We start from the raw sequence: 20,859 nt of genomic DNA on the forward strand, positions 1-20,859 counted from the left end.
AACAAAATTAACCATAAAAAGGTTAATATTATTCAAAATGGATGTGAATTGCACAGCACAGGTAAACGGTAACCAGTAAACAGCTCTCTGTCCTAGTGACTAGGACTCGGTGGTGGCAGGGTGTTCTTAAGTCTCACAGCCTGAGGGATGAAGCTTTTCCCCAGCCTGACAGTCCTAGTCTTGATGCTCCAGTACCTCCTTCCTGATGGTAGTGGCTCAAACAGATTGTGGGATAGGTGGCAGGCATCCTCAACAACGCTTCCAGTCCTTTATCCGCAAAGCTCCCGGTAAATAGAGGTGAGGGAGACCCTGGTGATTCTCTCAGAGGGATTACTATCTGACCAAGGACTAAACCAGTACCCTTACACAGGCGGCACACCTTTCTGCTCTGTTACGCCACAGTTCTGCACCTTTGTCACACAGCGGCATTCCACAGACAGCCGCGCACACCTGAACAACGAAGCCAGCGCCAGGTTCTGCTCTGCGGCCAGAGACACTGGTAAACAGTGGAAACGTGCAGAGGGGTGAGTGTGGAAGGTCACGGCTCATTCATCGCCGAAGCAGCGACCCACTCACTGACTCACCTTTAGACAGAGTTTACACTTGTGCAGAATTCCCGACTTGACAAGCTGGGGGAGGAAAAGCAGTGGAAAATGTGACGCACAGAGAAAGGCAGGAGTGGTGGGACTGTCGCTGGTTAATGTCAGGGTTAGTAGAAGACAGTGGGCATCATAGGGTGGGGCAGATTAAGCAGGAAAGCTCAGTGGATAAAGGGGCGGTGCAGGTGAATTTTAAATAATAGTTACTGGTACCTAATCGATAACACCGAGTACCGCTGCCGGCTCAGGAGCACTGTGTGCAGGGGAACATGGCGGGTGATGGAGGATCCACACACAGGGCAGGTCTGCCCACCACCAGCAAGGCCATTCCTGGCTCCTATGCTTTCCGTTCGACCCGGGAGGGAAGCCTCTTGCATTAACCGACAGATTTGATCACGAGTGACTACAAACACCTTTCTCCTCTTCACCTGTCACTGAACGTGAATCTAACGTTTACAAAGAACCTAACTCCGACCAGTTCCTTGATTATCTGTCCAGATTAATCCTCTGTTCTTTGAAAGCCCGGTCAATGCAAGAGCAGGCGGCAGCCCCGATGTCAACCCTTCAGAAGATTCCAGCCCGCTCTCACTCCCATACTGACCCTCTCACTACACACCACCCTCACTACATTGCCCCTCACCCTCCACTGCCCCTCACTCCCTCTTATCCTCACTACTTACAGTGCCTCACTTCGTACTACCAAAACTCCCTACTGCCCCTCACACACCGCCCTCATTACTGCCCCTCACACACTGCCCTCCTTACTGCCCCTCACACACCGCCATTACTGCCCCTCACACACCACCCTCCTTACTGCCCCTCACACACCGCCCTCCTTACTGCCCCTCACACACCGCCCTCCTTACTTCCCCTCACACACCGCCCTTATTACTGCCCCTCACACACCGCCCTCCTTACTGCCCCTCACACACCGCCCTCCTTACTGCCCCTCACACACCGCCCTCATTACTGCCCCTCACTCACCAGCAACAAGGGGCAGAGGGCGCTTACCTGTTCAGCGTGTTTCCTCCTCTGGATGTGGTCAGGCTCAAGGTGATGCAACTGAGTAAGAAGAGAAAAGCAGGAAAATAAAGGGGGAAGAAAGGACACAAACAGGGGAAGGGAGGAGTGATGATGGAGCCGGGGAAATGATGAGGAATAAAGCGGAAGGAGGTCAGAGAGGACAGAAGCTGGAGAGTGTTGTCACCGGGAGCTCACTGAACACCCTGTGCACAGTCCCCCGAACAAACCTGATTGACCCACACATCACACGGATCAGGCACTGGACGTTCGGCTCTTCAACCAGCTCCAAACTTCCATCAGGTGACAATGATCTCACTGGGGCCTCAGCACCACACTCTATGCTGCCCTACCCCGTCATCTGATGGGCAGAGGCGGTGACAATAAGACCATAAGATATAGGAGCAGAATTAGACCATTTGGCCCATCGAGTCTGCACTGCCATTTTGTCATGCTTGATCCATTTTCCCTTTCAGGTCCAAACTTCTGCCTCCCCGCCACCTCCCGTACCCCTTCATGCCCTGAGCCATTAAGAATCTATCAACTTCTTCCTTAAGTATACATCATGACTTGGCTTCCACAGCTGCCTGTGACAAAGAATTCCACAGATTCACCACTCTCCAGCTAAAGAAATTCTTCTTCATCTCCGTTCTCAAAGATTATGCCTCTATTCTGAGGCTGTGTCCTCTAGTCTTAGACTCTCCCACCAAAGGAAACATCGTCTCCACATCCACTCACTCACGGCCTTTCACCATTCGATAGGTTTCAATGAGGTCACCCCTCATTCTTCTGAATTCTAGTGAATACAGGACCAGAGCCATCCAATGCTCTTCATATGACAAGCCATATAACTCCCCAGAAGAGATCCCTGCAATGCTTGAGTTCAAACAGGGGTGGGGAACCAACCACATCTCCTACTACCTGGGCAGCAGGCCAACCTGCAGAGTTCCCATATTCTTACAGGATCCACAGTGGTTTTACTATTTTATTTGCAGCATGACGTATCAGAGTTTGATCTGGTGCATCAGCATTAGAATGCTGGTCGACAAATCCTGTACCCCAGTGCTACACGGGGTAAATCCTGTACCCACCGATATTGTACCCCAGTGTAATAGAGTGACAGACCCGTCCTCACCGGTACCGTACCCCTGTGTTATACTGTGACAGACCCGTCCCCACCGGTACCGTATCCTGGTGTTATACGGTGACAGACCTGTCCCCACCGGTACCGTACCCTGGTGTTATACAGTGACAGAACCGTCCCCACCGGTACCGTACCCCGGTGTTATACAATGACAGACCCAACCCCACCGGTACTGTACCCCTTTGCTATACAGAGCTAAGGAAAGGATTTGCGGGCTTTTTCAGATTTTTAAATGGCCAACCATTTGGGAGCAGAGGAGCTGAAGACAGCCGGTCAGCTAGTGCAGTACAAAAGCAGTTTCATCCAATGACGTGGCCATCGTCAGAGTGGGACGGCTTTGGCTCAACAGGCTTCGGCGTGAACAGGCAGAGGCGAGGGTAGGTTCCGGTAAGTTTTGTTTTGTTTTGTTTGTTTAGAGTAGAGAGAATGCCAGGCAGGTTGTTGGAATGCCCTTCTTGCAGGATGTGAGAAGTCAGGGAGACCTCTGGTCTCCCTGACAACGACACTGCAAGAAGTGGATCCAGCTGCAGCTCCTAACAAACCGCATTAGGAAACTGGAGCAGGAGCTGGATGACCTCCGGATCATTCGGGAGAATGAGATGTTTATAGATAGTAGCTTCAGGGAGGTAGTTACGCCAAAGGAGCAGCACACAGATAATTGGGTTACCGTCAGGCGAGGGAAGAGGAAAGGGCAGGCAGAGCAGGGTTCCCCTGTGGCCATTCCCCTCAACAACAAGTATACCGATTTGGATACTGTTGGGGGGATGACTTACTTGGGACAAGCGGCGGCAGCCGGATCTCTGGCACTGAGTCTGGTTCTGCAATGCAGAAGGGAGGGTGGAAGAAGAGGAGAGTGGTAGTGATAGGGCTCTCGATAGTTAGAGGTACAGAAAGGAAGTTCTGTGGTCATGACAGAGACTCCTGGATGGTTTGTTGCCTCCCAGGTGCCAGGGTCAGGGATGTCTCTGATCGCGTGCACAGCATTCTGAAGTGGGAGGGTGGTCAGCCAGATGTCATGGTACACATCGGTACCAATGACGTAGGAAGAAAGAGTGAGGAGGTCCTGAAGAGTGAGTACAGAGAACTTGGTAGGAAGTTGAAAAGCAGGACCTTGAGGGTGGTAATCTCAGGATTTCTACCTGTGCCACGTGCCAGTGAGGATAAGAATAGGATGCTCTGGTAGATGAACATGTGGCTGAGGAGCTGGAGTAGGGGCAGGGTTTCAGATTTCAGGATAATTGGGACCTCTTCTGGGGCAGGTGGGACCTGTACAAGAGAGACGGGTTACACCTGAACTACAAGGGGATCAATATCCTTTCAGGGAGGTTTGTTAGTGCTTTTGGGGAGGGCTTAAACTAGATTTGCAGGGGGATGTTTGTGTGAATGTGTGATTGATGTGTGTTGGATGTTTGTGTGAATGTGTGTGCCCCACACACAGCAGCCACAGCTTGTACCAGTAGTCAGCAAGGCTGAGTTGGTCTGAAAGGCTTTTTTCTGCACCCTCTAACTCCATGTACTTGTGCTGACAGTATGCTAGCCCTTTATAATATCCACTCTTCATTAACCTTCTCAATTTCCTCTCTGTTAAACGGGTCACCTTTAGAAGCAAGATACAGAGTCACAGGCCACATGAGATCCATTAGACTGAATTTGCATGCGAAGGAATGTTGGATTCTCTCAGCAGAATGACAGAACAGTCTCAAGCTGATCACTGGTGTTTAGCTGGAGCCTGCCTGCTACCTGCTGTCTACAGGTCAAACGCCCCAGGTGCAGAGCCGTGAAGGACAGGTAAACCCATCTCAGGTGTTACAGGTGAACCCATCAGGAGGTTACAGGTTAACACATTCCTTGGTTGGTTAACGGTAAACCTACCTGTCAGGTGGTTAGAGGTAACCCGCCTGCCGGGAGGTCAGAAGTGAACCCCTTTGTCAGGAGGTCAGAGGTGAACCCCTTCGTCTGGAGGTCGGAGGTGAACCCACTTGCAGGGCGGTCAGAGGTGAACCTGACCATCGGGAGGTCAGAGGTGAACCCATCCATCGGATGGTCAGAGGCGAATCTGTCCATTGGGAGGTTGGAGGTGAACCTGTCCGTCAAAGGTTTAGAGGCGAACCCGTCTGTCGAGAGGTCAGAGGTGAATCCGACCATCGGGAGGTCAGAGGTGAACCCATTTGTCGGGTGGTTATGAGTAAACCTACCTGTCAGGAGTTTACAGGTGAACCCACCTATTGTTGTTGTTCGTCCATCGTTAGCGTCGATGAGGACCTCGACACCGTATTCATGGTGTCGAGACTAGCGCATGATTTGGATTTAAGTGAGGGAGAGTTGCACAGCGTCAGCCTCACTCTCTCTTCCCAATTCCCATCTAGATCCAGTGGCAAGACACAGTCTAGACGGCTGGAGATGGGACTAGGCGCAGTGGATGACCAGGACGTCTTCTGTGTCTTGTCCTGCTCTACACATTCCACGACGCTTGCAGAGACCGCCTTCTTGACCGTTGGACCTTCCATTGGTCTCGTCCGCTCAATCCGCCAGAGTCTGTCTTCACATGCTGGGATAGACAACTCCCTATCTCACCGAGGGTTTGAGACCCGTCGGCTACCCTCACCTGGTTTAGCCGGCTTGTCGAAGCCATTGCCCGAGGTGTGGCCGCTGTCGCATGCAAACAGCTACAGGGAGCCACAGGTGAGAGCTGAGTGCCAGGTGGGGACCAAAGGTGAATTAACTGCCCTAAAAAAGGACGCGACATGTTCCCCCACCAGAGGTGCTACCCCTCCCTGACACCCCAACTATAAGACCATAAGACATAGGAGCAGAAATCAGCCATTCAGCCCGTCAGTTTGGCTCTGCTATTCCATCATGGCTGCTCCCGGATCACACACAACCACATACACCTGCCTTCTCACCATGTCTTTAGATGCCTTGAGCAATCAGGCAATGATTACTTTCAGCCTTAGGTATACCCACGGACTTGGCCTCCATCACAGTCTGTGGCCAAGCATTTCACAGATTCACTACTCTCTGGCTAAAAGAAATTCCTTCTTACCTCTGTTCTAAAAGGTCACCCCTCTATTTTGAGGCTGTGCTTTCTAGTTCTGGATACCCCACCAAAGGAAACATCCTCTCCACATCCATCCGATCTAGTTCTTTCAACATTTGGTAGGTTTCCATGAGATCCCTCCGCATCCTTCTAAATTCCAGTGAGTACGGGCCCAAAGCTGCCAAATGCTCCTCATATGTTTACCCCTTCTTTCCTGGAATCATTCTTGTGAACCTCCTCTGGACTCTCTCCAATCACCACATATCCTTTCTGAGATATGGGGCCCAAAACTGTTGACAAGACTCCAAGTGCAGCCTGACTACTGGCTTATAAAGACTTAGCTTTATATTCTTCTTGCTTTTATATTCTATTCCCCTTGAAATAAGTGCCAACTTTGCATTTGCCTTCTTTACCACAGGCTCAACCTGTAAATTAACCTTCTGGGAATCTTGCACGGGGACTCCTAAATCCTTCTGCACCTCTGATGTTTGAACCTTCTCCCCATTTAGATAATAGTCCGCACTATTGTTTCTTTTACCAAAATACATTATCATACATTTCCCAACACTGTAAACCACCTGCCTCTTTTTTGCCCATCCTTCCAATCTGTCTCCTGCTACAATCACATTGCTTCCTCAGCACTACCTACTCCTCCACCCATCTTTGTATCATCCGCAAACTTTGCCACAAAGCCATCAATTCCATTATCCAAATCATTGACAAACAATGTGAAAAGTAATGGTCCCAATACTGACCCCTGAGGAACACCACTAGTCACTGGCAGCCAACCGGAAAAGGCCCCTTCTATTTCAACTCGCTGCCTCCTGCCTGTCAGCCATTCCTCTATCCATGTCAGTATCGTTCCTGGAATGCCATAGAATTTTATCTTATTCAGCAGCCTCAGGTGTGGCACCTTATCAAATGCCTTCTGAAAATTCAAGTAAATGACATCCACTGCCTCTCCTTTGTCCACCCTGCTTGTTACTTCCTCGAAGAACTCTAACAGATTTGTCAGGCAAGATTTCCCTTCAAAGAAACCATGCTGACTTTGATTTATTTTATCACTAGTCTCCAAGTACCTCAAAACCTCATCCTTACTAACAGACTCCAACACTTTCCCAACCACTGAGGTTGGATTTCCTTGTGTCTGGTCTATAATTTCCTTTCTTTTGCCTTCCTCACTTCTTAAAGAGTGGAGTGACATTTAAAATCTTCCAGTCCTCCAGAACCTGCCAGAATCAATTGATTCTTGAAAGATCATGACCAATACATCTGTTAACTTCACAATAACCTCTCTCAGGACACTGGGATGTAGTCCATTTTGCCCAGGTGACTGAAGACCCTTGAGTCTGCTTGGTACGTTTTCCTTTGTAATAGCAATGGCACTCACTGCTGCTCCCTGATACTCACAGACCACTTACCTTTGGCTTGTTTGCCCTCATAATTCATCTTTTCTCATCTCGTAGCCTTTTTAGTTGCCTTCTGTTGTATTTTAAAAGCTTCCCAATCATCCAACTTCCCTCTCACTTTTGTTACCTTATATGCCCTTTCCTTGGGTTTTATGCAGTCCTTAACTTCCCTTGCCAGCCACGGTTGCCTACCCCTGCTATTTGAGAACTTCTTCCTCTGTGGAACATATCTAAACTGAGCCTTGTGAACTATTGCCTGAAACTTCAGCCATCTCTGCTCTGCCACCATCCCTGCCTGTATCCTTCTCCAGTCCATCTGGGCAAGCTCTTCTCTCATGCCTCTGTAATTCCCTTATTCCATTGTGATATTGATACATGTGACTTATGCTTCTCCCTTTCAAATTGCAGTATGAATTCAATCATATTATGATTACGCCTCCAAAGGGTTCCTTTAGGTTAAGCTCCCTAATGAGATATGGGTTATTACACAACACTCAATGTAAGATAGCCTTTCCCTGAGTAGGCTCAAGCACAAGCTGCTCTACAAAGCCATCTCATAGGCATTCAACAAATTATCCCTCTTGTGATCCAACACCAACCTGATTTCCCAATTCCCTTGCATATTGGTCCCCCATTACAATTGAATAATTCCCCTTATTACATGTGTTTTCCAGCTCCCTTTGCAATCTCAACCCCACATCATGGCTGCTATTTGGAGACCTATATCTGATGCCCATAATTCTTTTTCACCCTTGCAATTTCTTAACTTCATCCAGAAAGATTCAACAGTCTCTGATTCTATGTCACCTCTTTCTAAAGATGTAATTCCATCTCTTACCAACAGAGCCACACCCGCTGCCTGTCCTTTTGATACAAAGTTTATCCTTTGATGCTAAACTCCCAACTATGGCCTTCTTTCAGCCACGACTCAGTGATGCCCACAATGTCATACCCCACAATCTCAAATTGCGTCACGAGTTTGCCCACCTTATTCTGAATGCTATGCGTATTTAAATATGATACCTTCAATCCTGCATTCTTCACTCTTTTGAATTTTGCCTCTGTGGTACAAATTAACTCTTTGCTCTGTCTGCATTTGTACCCAATCATTGGCTTGTCCTTCCTTACATTCATGTTACACCCATCAACTACTTGTAAACCTGCTGGCTGATTCTCATCTCCATCATACTGGTTCCCATCCCCCTGCCATATTAGCTTAAACCACTCCCAACAGCTCCAGTAAATCTGCCTGCAAGAATATTGGCCCCCTCAGATTCAAGTGTGACCCATCCCTTTTGTACAGGTCCCACCTGGGCCAGAAGAGGTCCTAATTATTCACAGATCTGAATCCCTGCCCCCTGCTCCAATACTTCAGCCACGCATTTATCTGCCACCTCATTTTATCCTCACTATTTGCATGACACAAGCAGCAATCCTGAGATTACTACCTTTGAGGTCCTGCTTCTCAGCTTCCTTCCTAACTCCCTGTATCTGTTTTCAGGAGCTCCTCCCTTTTCCTACCTATGTCACTGGTACCAATATGTACCATGATCTCTGGCTACTCACCCTTCCATTTCAGGATATTGTGGACGCGTCCAGAAACATCTCAGACCCTGACATCTGGGGGACAAACTACCATCCGTGTTTCCTTTTTGCATCCACAGAATCTGACCCCTAACTATAGAGTTCCCAATTACTGCTGCCACCCTTTTCATTTCCCTACCCTTCTGAGCCACAGGGCCGGACTCTGTGCCAGAGGCACGGCCGATGTTGCTTTCCCCGGGAGTTCATCCCCCCACAACAGTTCTCAAAATGGAGTACTTATTGTTGAGGGAGACGGCCACAGGGGTGCTCTCCACTATCTGACGTTCCCCCTTCCCTTTCCTGACAGTCACCCATTTATCTGTCTCCTGTAGCCTTGGGGTGACTACCTCCCTGTAGCTCCTGTCTATCACTGCTTCACTTTCCCTAACAAGCCGAAGGTCATCGAGATGCAGCTCCAGTTCCCGAACACGGTCTCTGAGAAGCAGCAGCTCGATGTACCTGGTACAGACGTGGCCATCGGGGAGGCTGGAAGTCTCCTGGAAATCCCACACCTGACACCCAGAGCAGAACACTGGCTCTGTAGACATACCCCTATTCTCTCTAGAGTTGAATAAGAAATAAGGAATGAACTTACCTCACTTCTGCCTATTCTCACAGTAGTAGTGAGGTCGGCGATGGTATTAAACAGGAAATTAGAAATGTGTGCAATAAAGGAACAGCAGTTATAATGGGTGATTTCAATCTACATGTAGATTGAATGAACCAAATTGGTAAAGGCGCTGAGGAAGAGGATTTCTTGGAATGTATGCGGGATGGTTTTTTGAACCAACATGTCGAGGAACCAACTAGAGAGCAGGCTATTCTAGACTGGGTTTTGAGCAATGAGGAAGGGTTAATTAGCAATCTTGTCGTGAGAGGCCCCTTGGGTAAGAGTGACCATAATATGGTGGAATTCTTCATTAAGATGGAGAGTGACATAGTTAATTCAGAAACAAAGGTTCTGAACTTAAAGAGGGGTAACTTTGAAGGTATGAGACGTGAATTAGCTAAGATAGACTGGCAAATGACACTTAAAGGATTGACGGTGGATATGCAATGGCAAGCATTTAAAGATTGCATGGATGAAATACAACAATTGTTTATCCCAGTTTGGCAAAAGAATAAATCAAGGAAGGTAGTGCACCCGTGGCTGACAAGAGAAATTAGGGATAGTATCAATTCCAAAGAAGAAGCATACAAATTAGCCAGAGAAAGTGGCTCACCTAAGGACTGGAAGAAACTCAGAGTTCAGCAGAGGAGGACAAAGGGCTTAATTAGGAAGGGGAAAAAAGATTATGACAGAAAACTGGCAGGGAACATAAAAACTGACTGTAAAAGCTTTTATAGATATGTAAAAAGGAAAAGACTGGTAAAGACAAATGTAGGTCCCCTACAGACAGAAACAGGTGAATTGATTATGGGGAGCAAGGACATGGCAGACCAATTGAATAATTACTTTGGTTCTGTCTTCACTAAGGAGGACATAAATAATCGTCCAGAAATAGTAGAGGATAGAGGGTCCAGTGAGATGGAGGAACTGAGCGAAATACATGTTAGTAGGGAAGTGGTGTTAGGTAAATTGAAGGGATTAAAGGCAGATAAATCCTCAGGGCCAGATGGTCTGCATCCCAGAGTGCTTAAGGAAGTAGCCCAAGAAATAGTGGATGCATGAGTGATAATTTTTCAAAACTCGTTAGATTCTGGACTAGTTCCTGAGGATTGGAGGGTGGCTAATGTAACCCCACTTTTTAAAAAAGGAGGGAGAGAGAAACCGGGGAATTATAGACCAGTTAGCCTAACGTCGGTGGTGGGGAAACTGCTGGAGTCAGTTATCAAAGATGTGATAACAGCACATTTGGAAAGCGGTGAAATCATCGGACAAAGTCAGCATGGATTTGTGAAAGGAAAATCATGTCTGACGAATCTCATAGAATTTTTTGAGGATGTAACTAGTAGAGTGGATAGGGGAGAACCAGTGGATGTGGGAAATTTGGATTTTCAAAAGGCTTTTGACAAGGTCCCACACAGGAGATTAGTGTGCAAACTTAAAGCACACGGTATTGGGGGTAAGGTATTGATGTGGATAGAGAATTGGTTAGCAAACAGGAAGCAAAGAGTGGGAATAAACGGGACCTTTTCAGAATGGCAGGCTGTGACTAGTGGGGTACCGCAAGGCTCAGTGCTGGGACCCCAGTTGTTTACAATATATATTAATGACTTGGATGAGGGAATTAAATGCAGCATCTCCAAGTTTGCGGATGACACGAAGCTGGGTGGCAGTATTAGCTGTGAGGAGGATGCTAAGAGGATGCAGGGTGACTTGGATAGGTTGGGTGAGTGGGCAAATTCATGGCAGATGCAATTTAATGTGGATAAATGTGAAGTTATCCACTTTGGTGGCAAAAATAGGAAAACAGATTATTATCTGAATGGTGGCCGATTAGGAAAAGGGGAGGTGCAACAAGACCTGGGTGTCATTATACACCAGTCATTGAAAGTGGGCATGCAGGTACAGCAGGCGGTGAAAAAGGCGAATGGTATGCTGGCATTTATAGCGAGAGGATTCGAGTACAGGAGCAGGGAGGTACTACTGCAGTTGTACAAGGCCTTGGTGAGACCACACCTGGAGTATTGTGTGCAGTTTTGGTCCCCTAATCTGAGGAAAGACACCCTTGCCATAGAGGGAGTACAAAGAAGGTTCACCAGATTGATTCCTGGGATGGCAGGACTTTCATATGAAGAAAGACTGGATGAACTAGGCTTGTACTCGTTGGAATTTAGAAGATTGAGGGGGGATCTGATTGAAACTTATAAAATTCTAAAAGGATTGGACAAGCTAGATGCAGGAAGATTGTTCCCGATGTTGGGGAAGTCCAGAACGAGGGCTCACAGTTTGAGGATAAGGGGGAAGCCTTTTAGGACCGAGATTAGGAAAAACATCTTCACACAGAGAGTGGTGAATCTGTGGAATTCTCTGCCACAGGAAACAGTTGAGGCCAGTTCATTGGCTATATTTAAGAGGGAGTTAGATAGGCCCTTGTGGCTATGGGGATCAGGGGGTATGGCTGCTGCAGGGTTCTGAGTTGGATGATCAGCCATGATCATAATAAATGGCGGTGCAGGCTCGAAGGGCCGAATGGCCTGCACCTATTTTCTAAGTTTTTTATGTTTCTAAGCCTTGTTGAGCCAAAGCCTTCCTATTCTAACTCAGACCACTCCAACAATGACCATTTCCACGATGACTGCTCCGCTAGGCGGTACCCCTCTTTTGGAGAGACTGGGTTGCCTGTCAAAAATCTTTCTCAGACCTCTGCAGGAACACTCCTGTTGCACCTGCGCAATCCTCCAATCAACCTGTCAGGAGGTTGGAGGTGAACCCGTCCGTTGAGATGTTAGAGGTAAATCCGTACATCGGGAGGTTACAGTGAACCCACCTGTCAGGGGATTACAGGCAGGTGAGTTAGTGGGAACACTCCAATAACCTCTACACACCCACAAAAGACACAAGAGATTCAGCAGATGCTGGAAAGCCGGAGCAATACACAAAAAATGCTGGAAGAACTCAGCAAGTCAGGCAGCTTCTGTGGAGGGAAATGATGTTTTGTGCTGTGGCACTTCATTAGCAACATAGAACCAGATTCTTATCCCCAAGAAACATGGCAGTCTTCTGGAACAGCTTCCTACTCCTGGCAATTTTGAGTTCTCAGAGATGCTCCTTAAAGTTATTGGAGTCTTGGTTTCCAGCAGTCCTTCGCCAATACAGTATCCATGAGCGGCAGCTTGACCATCCTTCCCAGATTCTCGGAGGTGGGGGCAGTGATCAAACTGTCTGAAGGCATTGAAGTCCTGAGGGATAGTCGTAGAATCATAGAAAAGCACAGTACAGAAACAGGCCCTTTCGCCCATCAAGTCTGTGCTGAGCCATTTAAGCTGCCTATTCCCATCGACATACACCAGGACCATGGCTCTCCATACCCCTGCTATGTACCTATCCAAATTTCTCTTACATGTTGAAATCGAGCTTGCATACACTACTTGTGCTGGCAGCTCATTCCACACTCTCATGGCCCTCTGAGTGAAGAATATTAGACCATAAGACAAAGGAGCAGAAGTCTGCCATTCAGCCCATCGAGTCTGCTCCGCCATTTTATCATGAGCTGATCCATTCTCCCATTTAGTTCCACTCTCCCGCCTTCTCACCATAACCTTTGATGCCCTGGCTACTCAGATACCTATCAATCTCTGCCTTAAATACACCCAATGACTTGGCCTCCACTGCCGCCCGTGGCAACAAATTCCATAGATTCACCACCTTCTGGCTAAAAAAATTTCTTCACATCTCTGTTCTGAATCCTCCAATCAACCTGTCAGGAGGTTGGAGGTGAACCCGTCCGTTGAGATGTTAGAGGTAAATCCGTACATCGGGAGGTTACAGTGAACCCACCTGTCAGGGGATTACAGGCAGGTGAGTTAGTGGGAACACTCCAATAACCTCTACACACCCACAAAAGACACAAGAGATTCAGCAGATGCTGGAAAGCCGGAGCAATACACAAATTTCTTCGCATCTCTGTTCTGAATCCTTAAATCCTTAAGTCATACCGTCTCATACTAGACTGCCCCATCATGGGAAACAACTTTGCCACATCCACACTGTCCATGCCTTTCAACATTCGAAATGTTTCTATGTGGTCTCCCATCATTCTTCTAAACTCCAAGGAATACAGACCAAGAGCGGACAAATGTTCCTCATATGTTAACCCTCTCATTCCCGGAATTATTCTAGTAAATCTTCTCTGTACCCTCTCCAACGTCAGCACATCCTTTCTTAAATAAGACTAAAACTGTCCACAGTGCTCCAAGTGAGGTCTCACCAGCGCCTTCTAGAGCCTCAACATCACATCCCTGCTCCTATACTCTATTCCTCTAGAAATGAGTGCCAACATTGCATTCGCTATCTTCACTACCAACTCAACCTGGAGGTTAACTTTAAGGGTATCCTGTACGAGGACTCCCAAGTCCTGTTGCATCTCAGAACTTTGAATTTTCTCCCCATTTAAATAATAGTCTGCCCGTTTATTTCTTCTGCCAAAGTGCATAACTATACACTTTCCAACATTGTATTTCATTTGCCACTTCTCTGCCCATTCTTCCAATCTATCCAAGTCTCTCTGCAGACTCTCCGTTTCCTCAGCACTATCGGCCCCTCCACCTACCTTCGTATCGTCAGCAAACTTAGCCACAAAGCCATCTATTCCATAATCCAAATCGTTGATGTACAATGTAAAAAGAAGTGGCCCCAACACGCACCCCTGTGGAACACCACTGGTAACCGGCAGCCAACAAGAATAGGATGCCTTTATTCCCACTCTCTGTTTCCTACCAATCAGCCAACGCTCTATCCACGTATGTAACTTTCCCATAATTCCATGGGCTCTTATCCTGTTAAGTAGCCTCATGTGTGCCATCTTGTCAAAGGCCTTCTGAAAATCCAAATATACAACATCCACTGCATCTCCCTTGTCTAGCCTACTGGTAATTTCCTCAAAAAAATGGTAATAGGTTGGTCAGGCAGGATTTTCCTTTAAGGAATCCATGCCGAGTTCTGCCTATCTTGTCATATGCCTCCAGGTACTCTGTAACCTCATCCTTGACAATCGACTCCAACAACTTCCCAACCACCGATTTCAAGCTAACAGGTCTATAATTTCCTTTTTGCTTCCTTGCCCCCTTCTTAAATAGTGGAGTGACATTTGCAATCTTCCAGTCCTCAGGAACCATGCCAGAAACTATCGACTTTTGAAAGATCATCGCTAATGCCTCTGCAATCTCCACAGCTACTTCCTACAGAACACGCGGGTGCATTCCATCTGGTCCGGGAGATTTATCTACCTTTAGACTATTCAGCTTCCTGAGTACTTTCTCTGCCGTAATTGTGACTGCGCACATTTCTCTTCCCTGCCACCCTTGAGCGTCCGGTATACTGCTGATGTCTTCCTCAGTGAAGACTGATGCAAAATACTCGTTCAGTTCCTCTGCCATCACCTTATCTCCCATTACAATTTCTCCAAGGATGAGGCTTTCCATTCCAGGACATCTCAAATGTCGTCTTTCTTTAAGGATCGTGGTTTCCCTTCTACCGTCATCAAAGATGCCCTCACTGGCATCTCCTCCATTTCCCGCACTTCGGCCCTCATCCCATCCTCCTGCAACCACAACAGGGACGGAGTTCCCCTTGTCCTTACCTACCACCTCACCAGCGTCCAGATCCAGCACATTATCCTCCGTAACTTCCGCCACCTTCAACAGGACCCCACCACTAAGCACATCTTTCCCTCTCCACCCCTCTCCGCTTTCCGCAGGGATCGGTCCCTCCGCGACTCCCTGATCCACACGTCCATCCCCACGGATCTCCCACCCGGCACTTATCCCTGTAAGCGCAAGTGCTACACCTGTCCCTGCACCTCCTCTCTTGCCACCATTCAGGGCCCCAAACAGTCCTTTCAGGTGAGGCAACTCTTCACTTGTGAGTCTGTTGGGGTCAACTATGCATCCGGTGTTCCTGGTGCGGCCTCCTCTACATCGGTGAAATCCGACGCAGATTGGGGGACCGCTTCGTCGAGCACCTCCGCTCCGTCTGCCACAACAGACAGGATCTCCCGGTAGCCACACACTTCAACTCTGCTTCCCATTCCCATTCGGATATGTCCATACATGGCCTCCTCTACTGCCATGATGAGGCTAAACTCAGGTTGGAGGAGCAACACCTCATATACCGTCTAGGTAGTCTCCAGCCCCTTGGTACGAACATAGAATTCTCCAACTTCCGGTAATTCCCTCCCTCTCCCTTCCTCTAACCCTATTTCACTCTACCCCCTCCCCCAGCTCCCTCATGGTCCCGCTTCCTTTTTCTACTACCCATTGTTTTCAGGGCTATGACGTCAATCCTTCCCTTCCCTCACCCCTTTGTCTTTCAAATTACTGGTCTTTCAACTGACGCTACAAGCATTCTTCAAATCCTTCCCCATCTTTCATTCTTCAGTCCTGATGAAGGGTTCCAGTCCGAAACGTCGACTCATCGTTTCTGACTGATGCTGCCTGGCCTGCTGAGTTCATCCAGCGTACTGAAAGTGTTGCTTTGATCCTTTACAGCATCTGCAGATTATTTTGCGGTAACACAAGTCTTTGGTCCCTCAGAACTCTGCCCAAGTCACAAACATTGTATCGCTCTGTATATACTGGCATGACCTTTTTATTCTCAATAATCACCCTCACACTTCATTCAACTAATGGAATAAATATGTCTAAATAAATTAAATATGGATCAAATGGAACATTATTATTGTTACTAGCTAGAAAAATGCTTTAAAAATTTCTAGGAGAATTTGTGTTGTTCGATCTCCCTAAGTTAGGCTGTTTGTGAACGGTGGGTGGGGTGGCCTGTACATACATTAAATGTATATGTAGTTACTATGTACATTAGGTCATTTGTGAACCGGGGAGGCAGGTATACACATTAAATGTACATATTAATACAGGGCTTTGTTGTTAGTACAACAGCATATGCCTGATGCAACGTGCTGAGTTCTGTGGAGACTAAAGGTCCCAGATACACAGACTGCATTGGCTGCAGGTCTCCAGATCGGCACCTTGGATACTGAGTGACAGTTGACCCCATTGCTCCCAGCTGGGACAGGAGTATTCTGTGGACAGCGAATTTCAGCTGGAGCTTGAGAGAGTGCTGGCAGAGAATGTCTGCTGGGTTCCGGAGACTGCCAGTGCCGATGGGAGACAAGTACGGTCAGACCCAACACCAGAACACTACAATGGGCTTCACTGTGCAGGAAGGGAGGAGAAAGATGAGCGATGGATCTTGGGGATTCACTTTATGGGTCAAAGTTAATCATTGTGGGCTGCAGAAATTTCTGGTTTGGGAGGAAATTGGAACCTTTATTGTTACATTTACTATTCAGAATCAGAATCAAGTTTATGATCACCAGCATGAAATTTGTTTCTGTGCCTCCTACCTGATGGTAACAGTGAGAAAAGGGCATGCCCTGTGTGCTGGAGGTCCTTAATAATGGACGCTACCTTTCTGAAACACCGCTCCCTGAAGATGTCCTGGTACTTTGTAGGCTAGTACCCAAGATGGAGCTGATTAGATTTACAATCTTCTGCAGCTTGTTTCGGTCCTGTGCAGTAGCACCCTCCCCCCCATACCAGACAGTGATGCAGCCTGTCAGAATGCTCTCCATGGTACATCTATAGAAGATTTTGAGTGTATTTGTTGACATGCAAAATCTCTTCAAACTCCTAACAAAGTATAGCTGCTGTCTTGCCTTCTTTATGACTACATCAATAAGTTGGGACCAGGTTAGATCCTCAGAGATCTTGACACCCCAAGAACTTGAAGCTGCTCACTCTCTCCACTTCTGATCTGTCTATGAGGATTGGTATGTGTTCCTTTGTTTTACCCTTCCTGAAGTCCACAATCAGCTCTTTCGTCTTACTGACGTTGAGTGCCAGGTTGTTACTGCGGCACCATTCACTAGTTGGCAGATCTCACTCCTGTACGCCCTCTCGTCACCACCTGAGATTCTACCAACAATGGTTGTATCATCAGCAAATTTATAGATGGTATTTGAGCAACGCCTGCCACAGTCATGTGTATATAGAGAGTAGAGCAGTGAGCTGAGGTGCACCAATGTTGATCGTCAATGAGGAGGAGACGTTATCACCAATCTGCACAGACTCTGGTCTTCCGGTTAGGAAGTCGAAGATCCAATTGCAGAGGGAGGTACAGAGGCCCAATTTCTGTAACTTCTCGATCAGGATTGTGGGAATGATGGTGTTAAATGCTGAGCTGTAGTCGATGAACAGCATCCTGATGTATTGTCACGTATACTGAGAAAAACTTGTTACGCAGTGAAAACTTGTACATGCTGTCCACACAGATCATTTCATCACATCAGTGCATTGAGGTAGAACAATGCCGAATAGAGTGTAACAGCTAGAGAGAGAGTGCAGAGCAGCTGAACAATAAGATGCAAGACCATGACGAGGTGGACTGTGAGGGTAGTGAACTATTCAGGAGTCTGATAACAGTGGGGAAGAAGCTGTCTTTGAGGCTGGCGGAACGTGTTTGAAGGATTTAAGGAGCTAGGAAAGCGATAAAGAGAGTGGATTGCAAATCTGCGGGCCCACTGCATATGAAAGGTGCCATGTAAACTTGTGCAATGTGGAATCAGTGGTGTCTGTGCGGCATCTTTTGAAAAATCTAACCTGTGTTAAGGAAACGTCTATCATGTGAATGTTATTTCAAGGTGATGATATTTCCAAACAGAAAGGGACATGTGATCAGTATCACCTTGGCCTCTATGGTCCCAGACACAGTCAGATGGGGTCATCTCTGACCAGACTGCCAACTACTCCCTCAGTTCAGACCAATGCAGTCACCTCTTTCAGGGAATTGGAATTGGAAATGGTGTGGGTGGGGTAAAGCTGACTAAACATAGACATCTCCAGTACATTACAGTCCCTTCGGCCCACAATGTTGTGCTGACCATGTAACCTACTCTACAAACTGCCTAGAATTTCCCTACCTCATAGCCCTCTGTTTTTCTAAACTCCATGTACTGTACCTATCTAGCAGTGTCTTAAAAGACCCTGTCGTATCGAGACTATGCCTCTCGTGTTAGCCATTTCAGCCCTGGGAAAAAGCCTCTGGTCATCCACATAATCAATGCCTCTCATCATCTCAATGAATACTTCTCTTCTGTATTCACCAATGAGAGGGAACTTGATGATGGTGAGGACAATATGAGTGAGGGGATGTTCTGGAGCATGTTGATATTAAGGGAGAGAAGGTGTTGGCGTTGTTTAAATACATTAAGATGGATAAGTCCCCGGGGCCTGACAGAATATTCCCCAGGCTGCTCCACAAGGCGAGGGATGAGATTGCTGAGCATCTGGCTAGGATCTTTATGTCCTCGTCCACATGAATGGTACCGGAGGACTGGAGGGAGGCAAATGTTGTCCCCTTGTTCAAAAAAGGTAGTAGTGATAGTCCGGGTAATTATAGACCAGTGAGCCTTACGTCTGTAGTGGGAAAGCTATTGGAAAAGATTCTTAGAGATAGGATCTCTGGGCATTTAGAGAATCATGGTCTGATCAGGGACAGTCAGCATGGCTTTGTGAAGGGCAGATCGTGTCTAACAAGCTGATAGAGTTCTTTGAGGAGGTGACCTGGCATATAGATGAGGGTAGTGCAGTGGATGTGATCTATATGGATTTTAGTAAGGCATTTGACAAGTTCCACACAGTAGGCTTACTCAGAAAGTCAGAAGGCATGGGATCCAGGGAAGTTTGACCAGGTGGATTCAGAATTGGCTTGCCTGCAGAAGGCAGAGGGTTGTAGTGGAGATTGACTAGTGGTGTCCCACAAGGATCTGTTCTGGGACCTCTACTTTTCATGATTTTTATTAACGACTTGGATGTGGGGGTAGAAGGGTGGGTTGGCAAGTTTGCAGACAACACAAAGGTTGGTGGTGTTGTAGATAGTGTCGGGGATTGTCAAAGATTGCAGAGAGACATTGATAGGATGCAGAAGTGGGGTGAGAAGTGGCAGATGGAGTTCAATCCGGAGAAGTGTGAGGTGGTACACTTTGGAAGGACAAACTCCAAGGCAGAGTACAAAGTAAATGGCAGAATACTTGGTAGTGTGGAGGAGCAGAGGGATCTCAGGGTACATGTCCACAGTTTCTTGAAAGTTGCCTCACAGGTAGATAGGGTAGTTAAGAAAGCTTATGGGGTGTTAGCTTTCATAAGTCCAGGGATAGAGTTTAAGAGTCGTGATGTAATGATGCAGCTCTATAAAACTCTGGTGAGGCCACACTTGGAGTACTGTGTCTATTTCTGGTCGTGTCACTATAGGAAGGATGTGGAAGCATTGGAAAGGGTACAGGGGAGATTTACCAGGATGCTGCCTGGTTTAGAGAGTATGGATTATGATCAGAGATTAAGGGAGCTAGGGTTTTACTCTTTGGAGAGAAGGAGGATGAGAGGAGACATGATAGAGGTGTACAAGATATTAAGAGGAATAGATAGAGTGGATAGCCAGCACCCCTTCCCCAGGGTACCACTGCTCAATACAAGAGGACATGGCTTTAAGGTAGGGGGTGGGAAGTTCAAGGGGGATATTAGAGGAAGGTTTTTTACTCAGAGAGTGGTTGGTGCGTGGAATGCACTGCCTGAGTCAGTGGTGGAGGCAAATACACTAGTGAAATTTAAGAGACTACTAGACAGGTATACGGAGGAATTTAAGGTTGGGGGTTATATGGGAGGCAGGGTTTGAGGGTCGGCACAACAATGTGGGCTGAAGGGCCTGTACTGTGCTGTACTATTCTATATTCTATGTTCTATCTTATACACCACTATCAGGTCACCTCTGATCCTCCATCGCTGCAAGGAGAAAACGTCGAGTTCACTCAACCTATTCTCATAAGGCATGCTCTCCAATCCAGACAACATCCTTGTAAATCTCCTCTGCACTCTCTCTATAGTATCCACATCCCTCCTGTAGTGAGGTGACCAGAACTGAACACAGTATCCAAAGTGGTGTCTAACTAAGGTCTTATATAGATGTAACATTACCTCCCAGCTCTTGAACTTAATGCCACGGTTGATGAAGGGCATCACACTGTACACTCTCAATAACACTGTCAACCTGCGTAGCAGCTTTGAGTGCCCTACGGACATGGACCCCAAGAATCTTACCATTAATACTATATCCTGCCATCATATTTGACCTACCTCACATTTATCTGGGTTGAACTCTATCTGCCACTTCTCAGCCCAGTTTTGCATCCTATCAATGTCCCGCTGTAACCTCTGACAGCCCTCCACACTATCCACAACACCCCAACCTTTTGTGTCGTCAGCAAATTTACTAACCCATCTCTCCACTTCCTCATCCAGATCATTTATAAAAATGACAAAGAGGAGGGGACACAGAACAGATCCCTGAGGCACACCACTGGTCACCGACCTCCATGCAGAATATGACCC

The 20,859-nt window shown here is 47.2% G+C and overlaps 1 protein-coding gene across 5 annotated transcripts in view; it reads right to left on the minus strand.

Moving 5' to 3' along the window:
* The window catches only part of gbe1b (glucan (1,4-alpha-), branching enzyme 1b), a 523,715-nt gene that overhangs the window by 2,714 nt on the left and 500,142 nt on the right, over positions 1 to 20,859 (minus strand). For 2 of the 5 annotated variants that reach the window (XM_072259817.1, XM_072259813.1), the window contains 2 exons: positions 1,611 to 1,661; positions 585 to 629 (listed from right to left, as the gene is read on the minus strand). The exons of 1 other annotated variant lie outside the window; for it this stretch is intronic. In XM_072259817.1, the coding sequence (XP_072115918.1) occupies positions 585 to 629; positions 1,611 to 1,661 (96 nt within the window). Of the gene's footprint in view, positions 1 to 584; positions 630 to 1,014; positions 1,034 to 1,610; positions 1,662 to 20,859 lie in introns of those variants that run through there. 2 more of the 5 variants (XM_072259816.1, XM_072259814.1) reach the window with 2 other exon arrangements.

The sequence above is a fragment of the Mobula birostris genome, chromosome 6, assembly GCF_030028105.1.
Source record: "Mobula birostris isolate sMobBir1 chromosome 6, sMobBir1.hap1, whole genome shotgun sequence".
In the NCBI taxonomy this organism is placed as follows: domain Eukaryota; kingdom Metazoa; phylum Chordata; class Chondrichthyes; order Myliobatiformes; family Myliobatidae; genus Mobula; species Mobula birostris.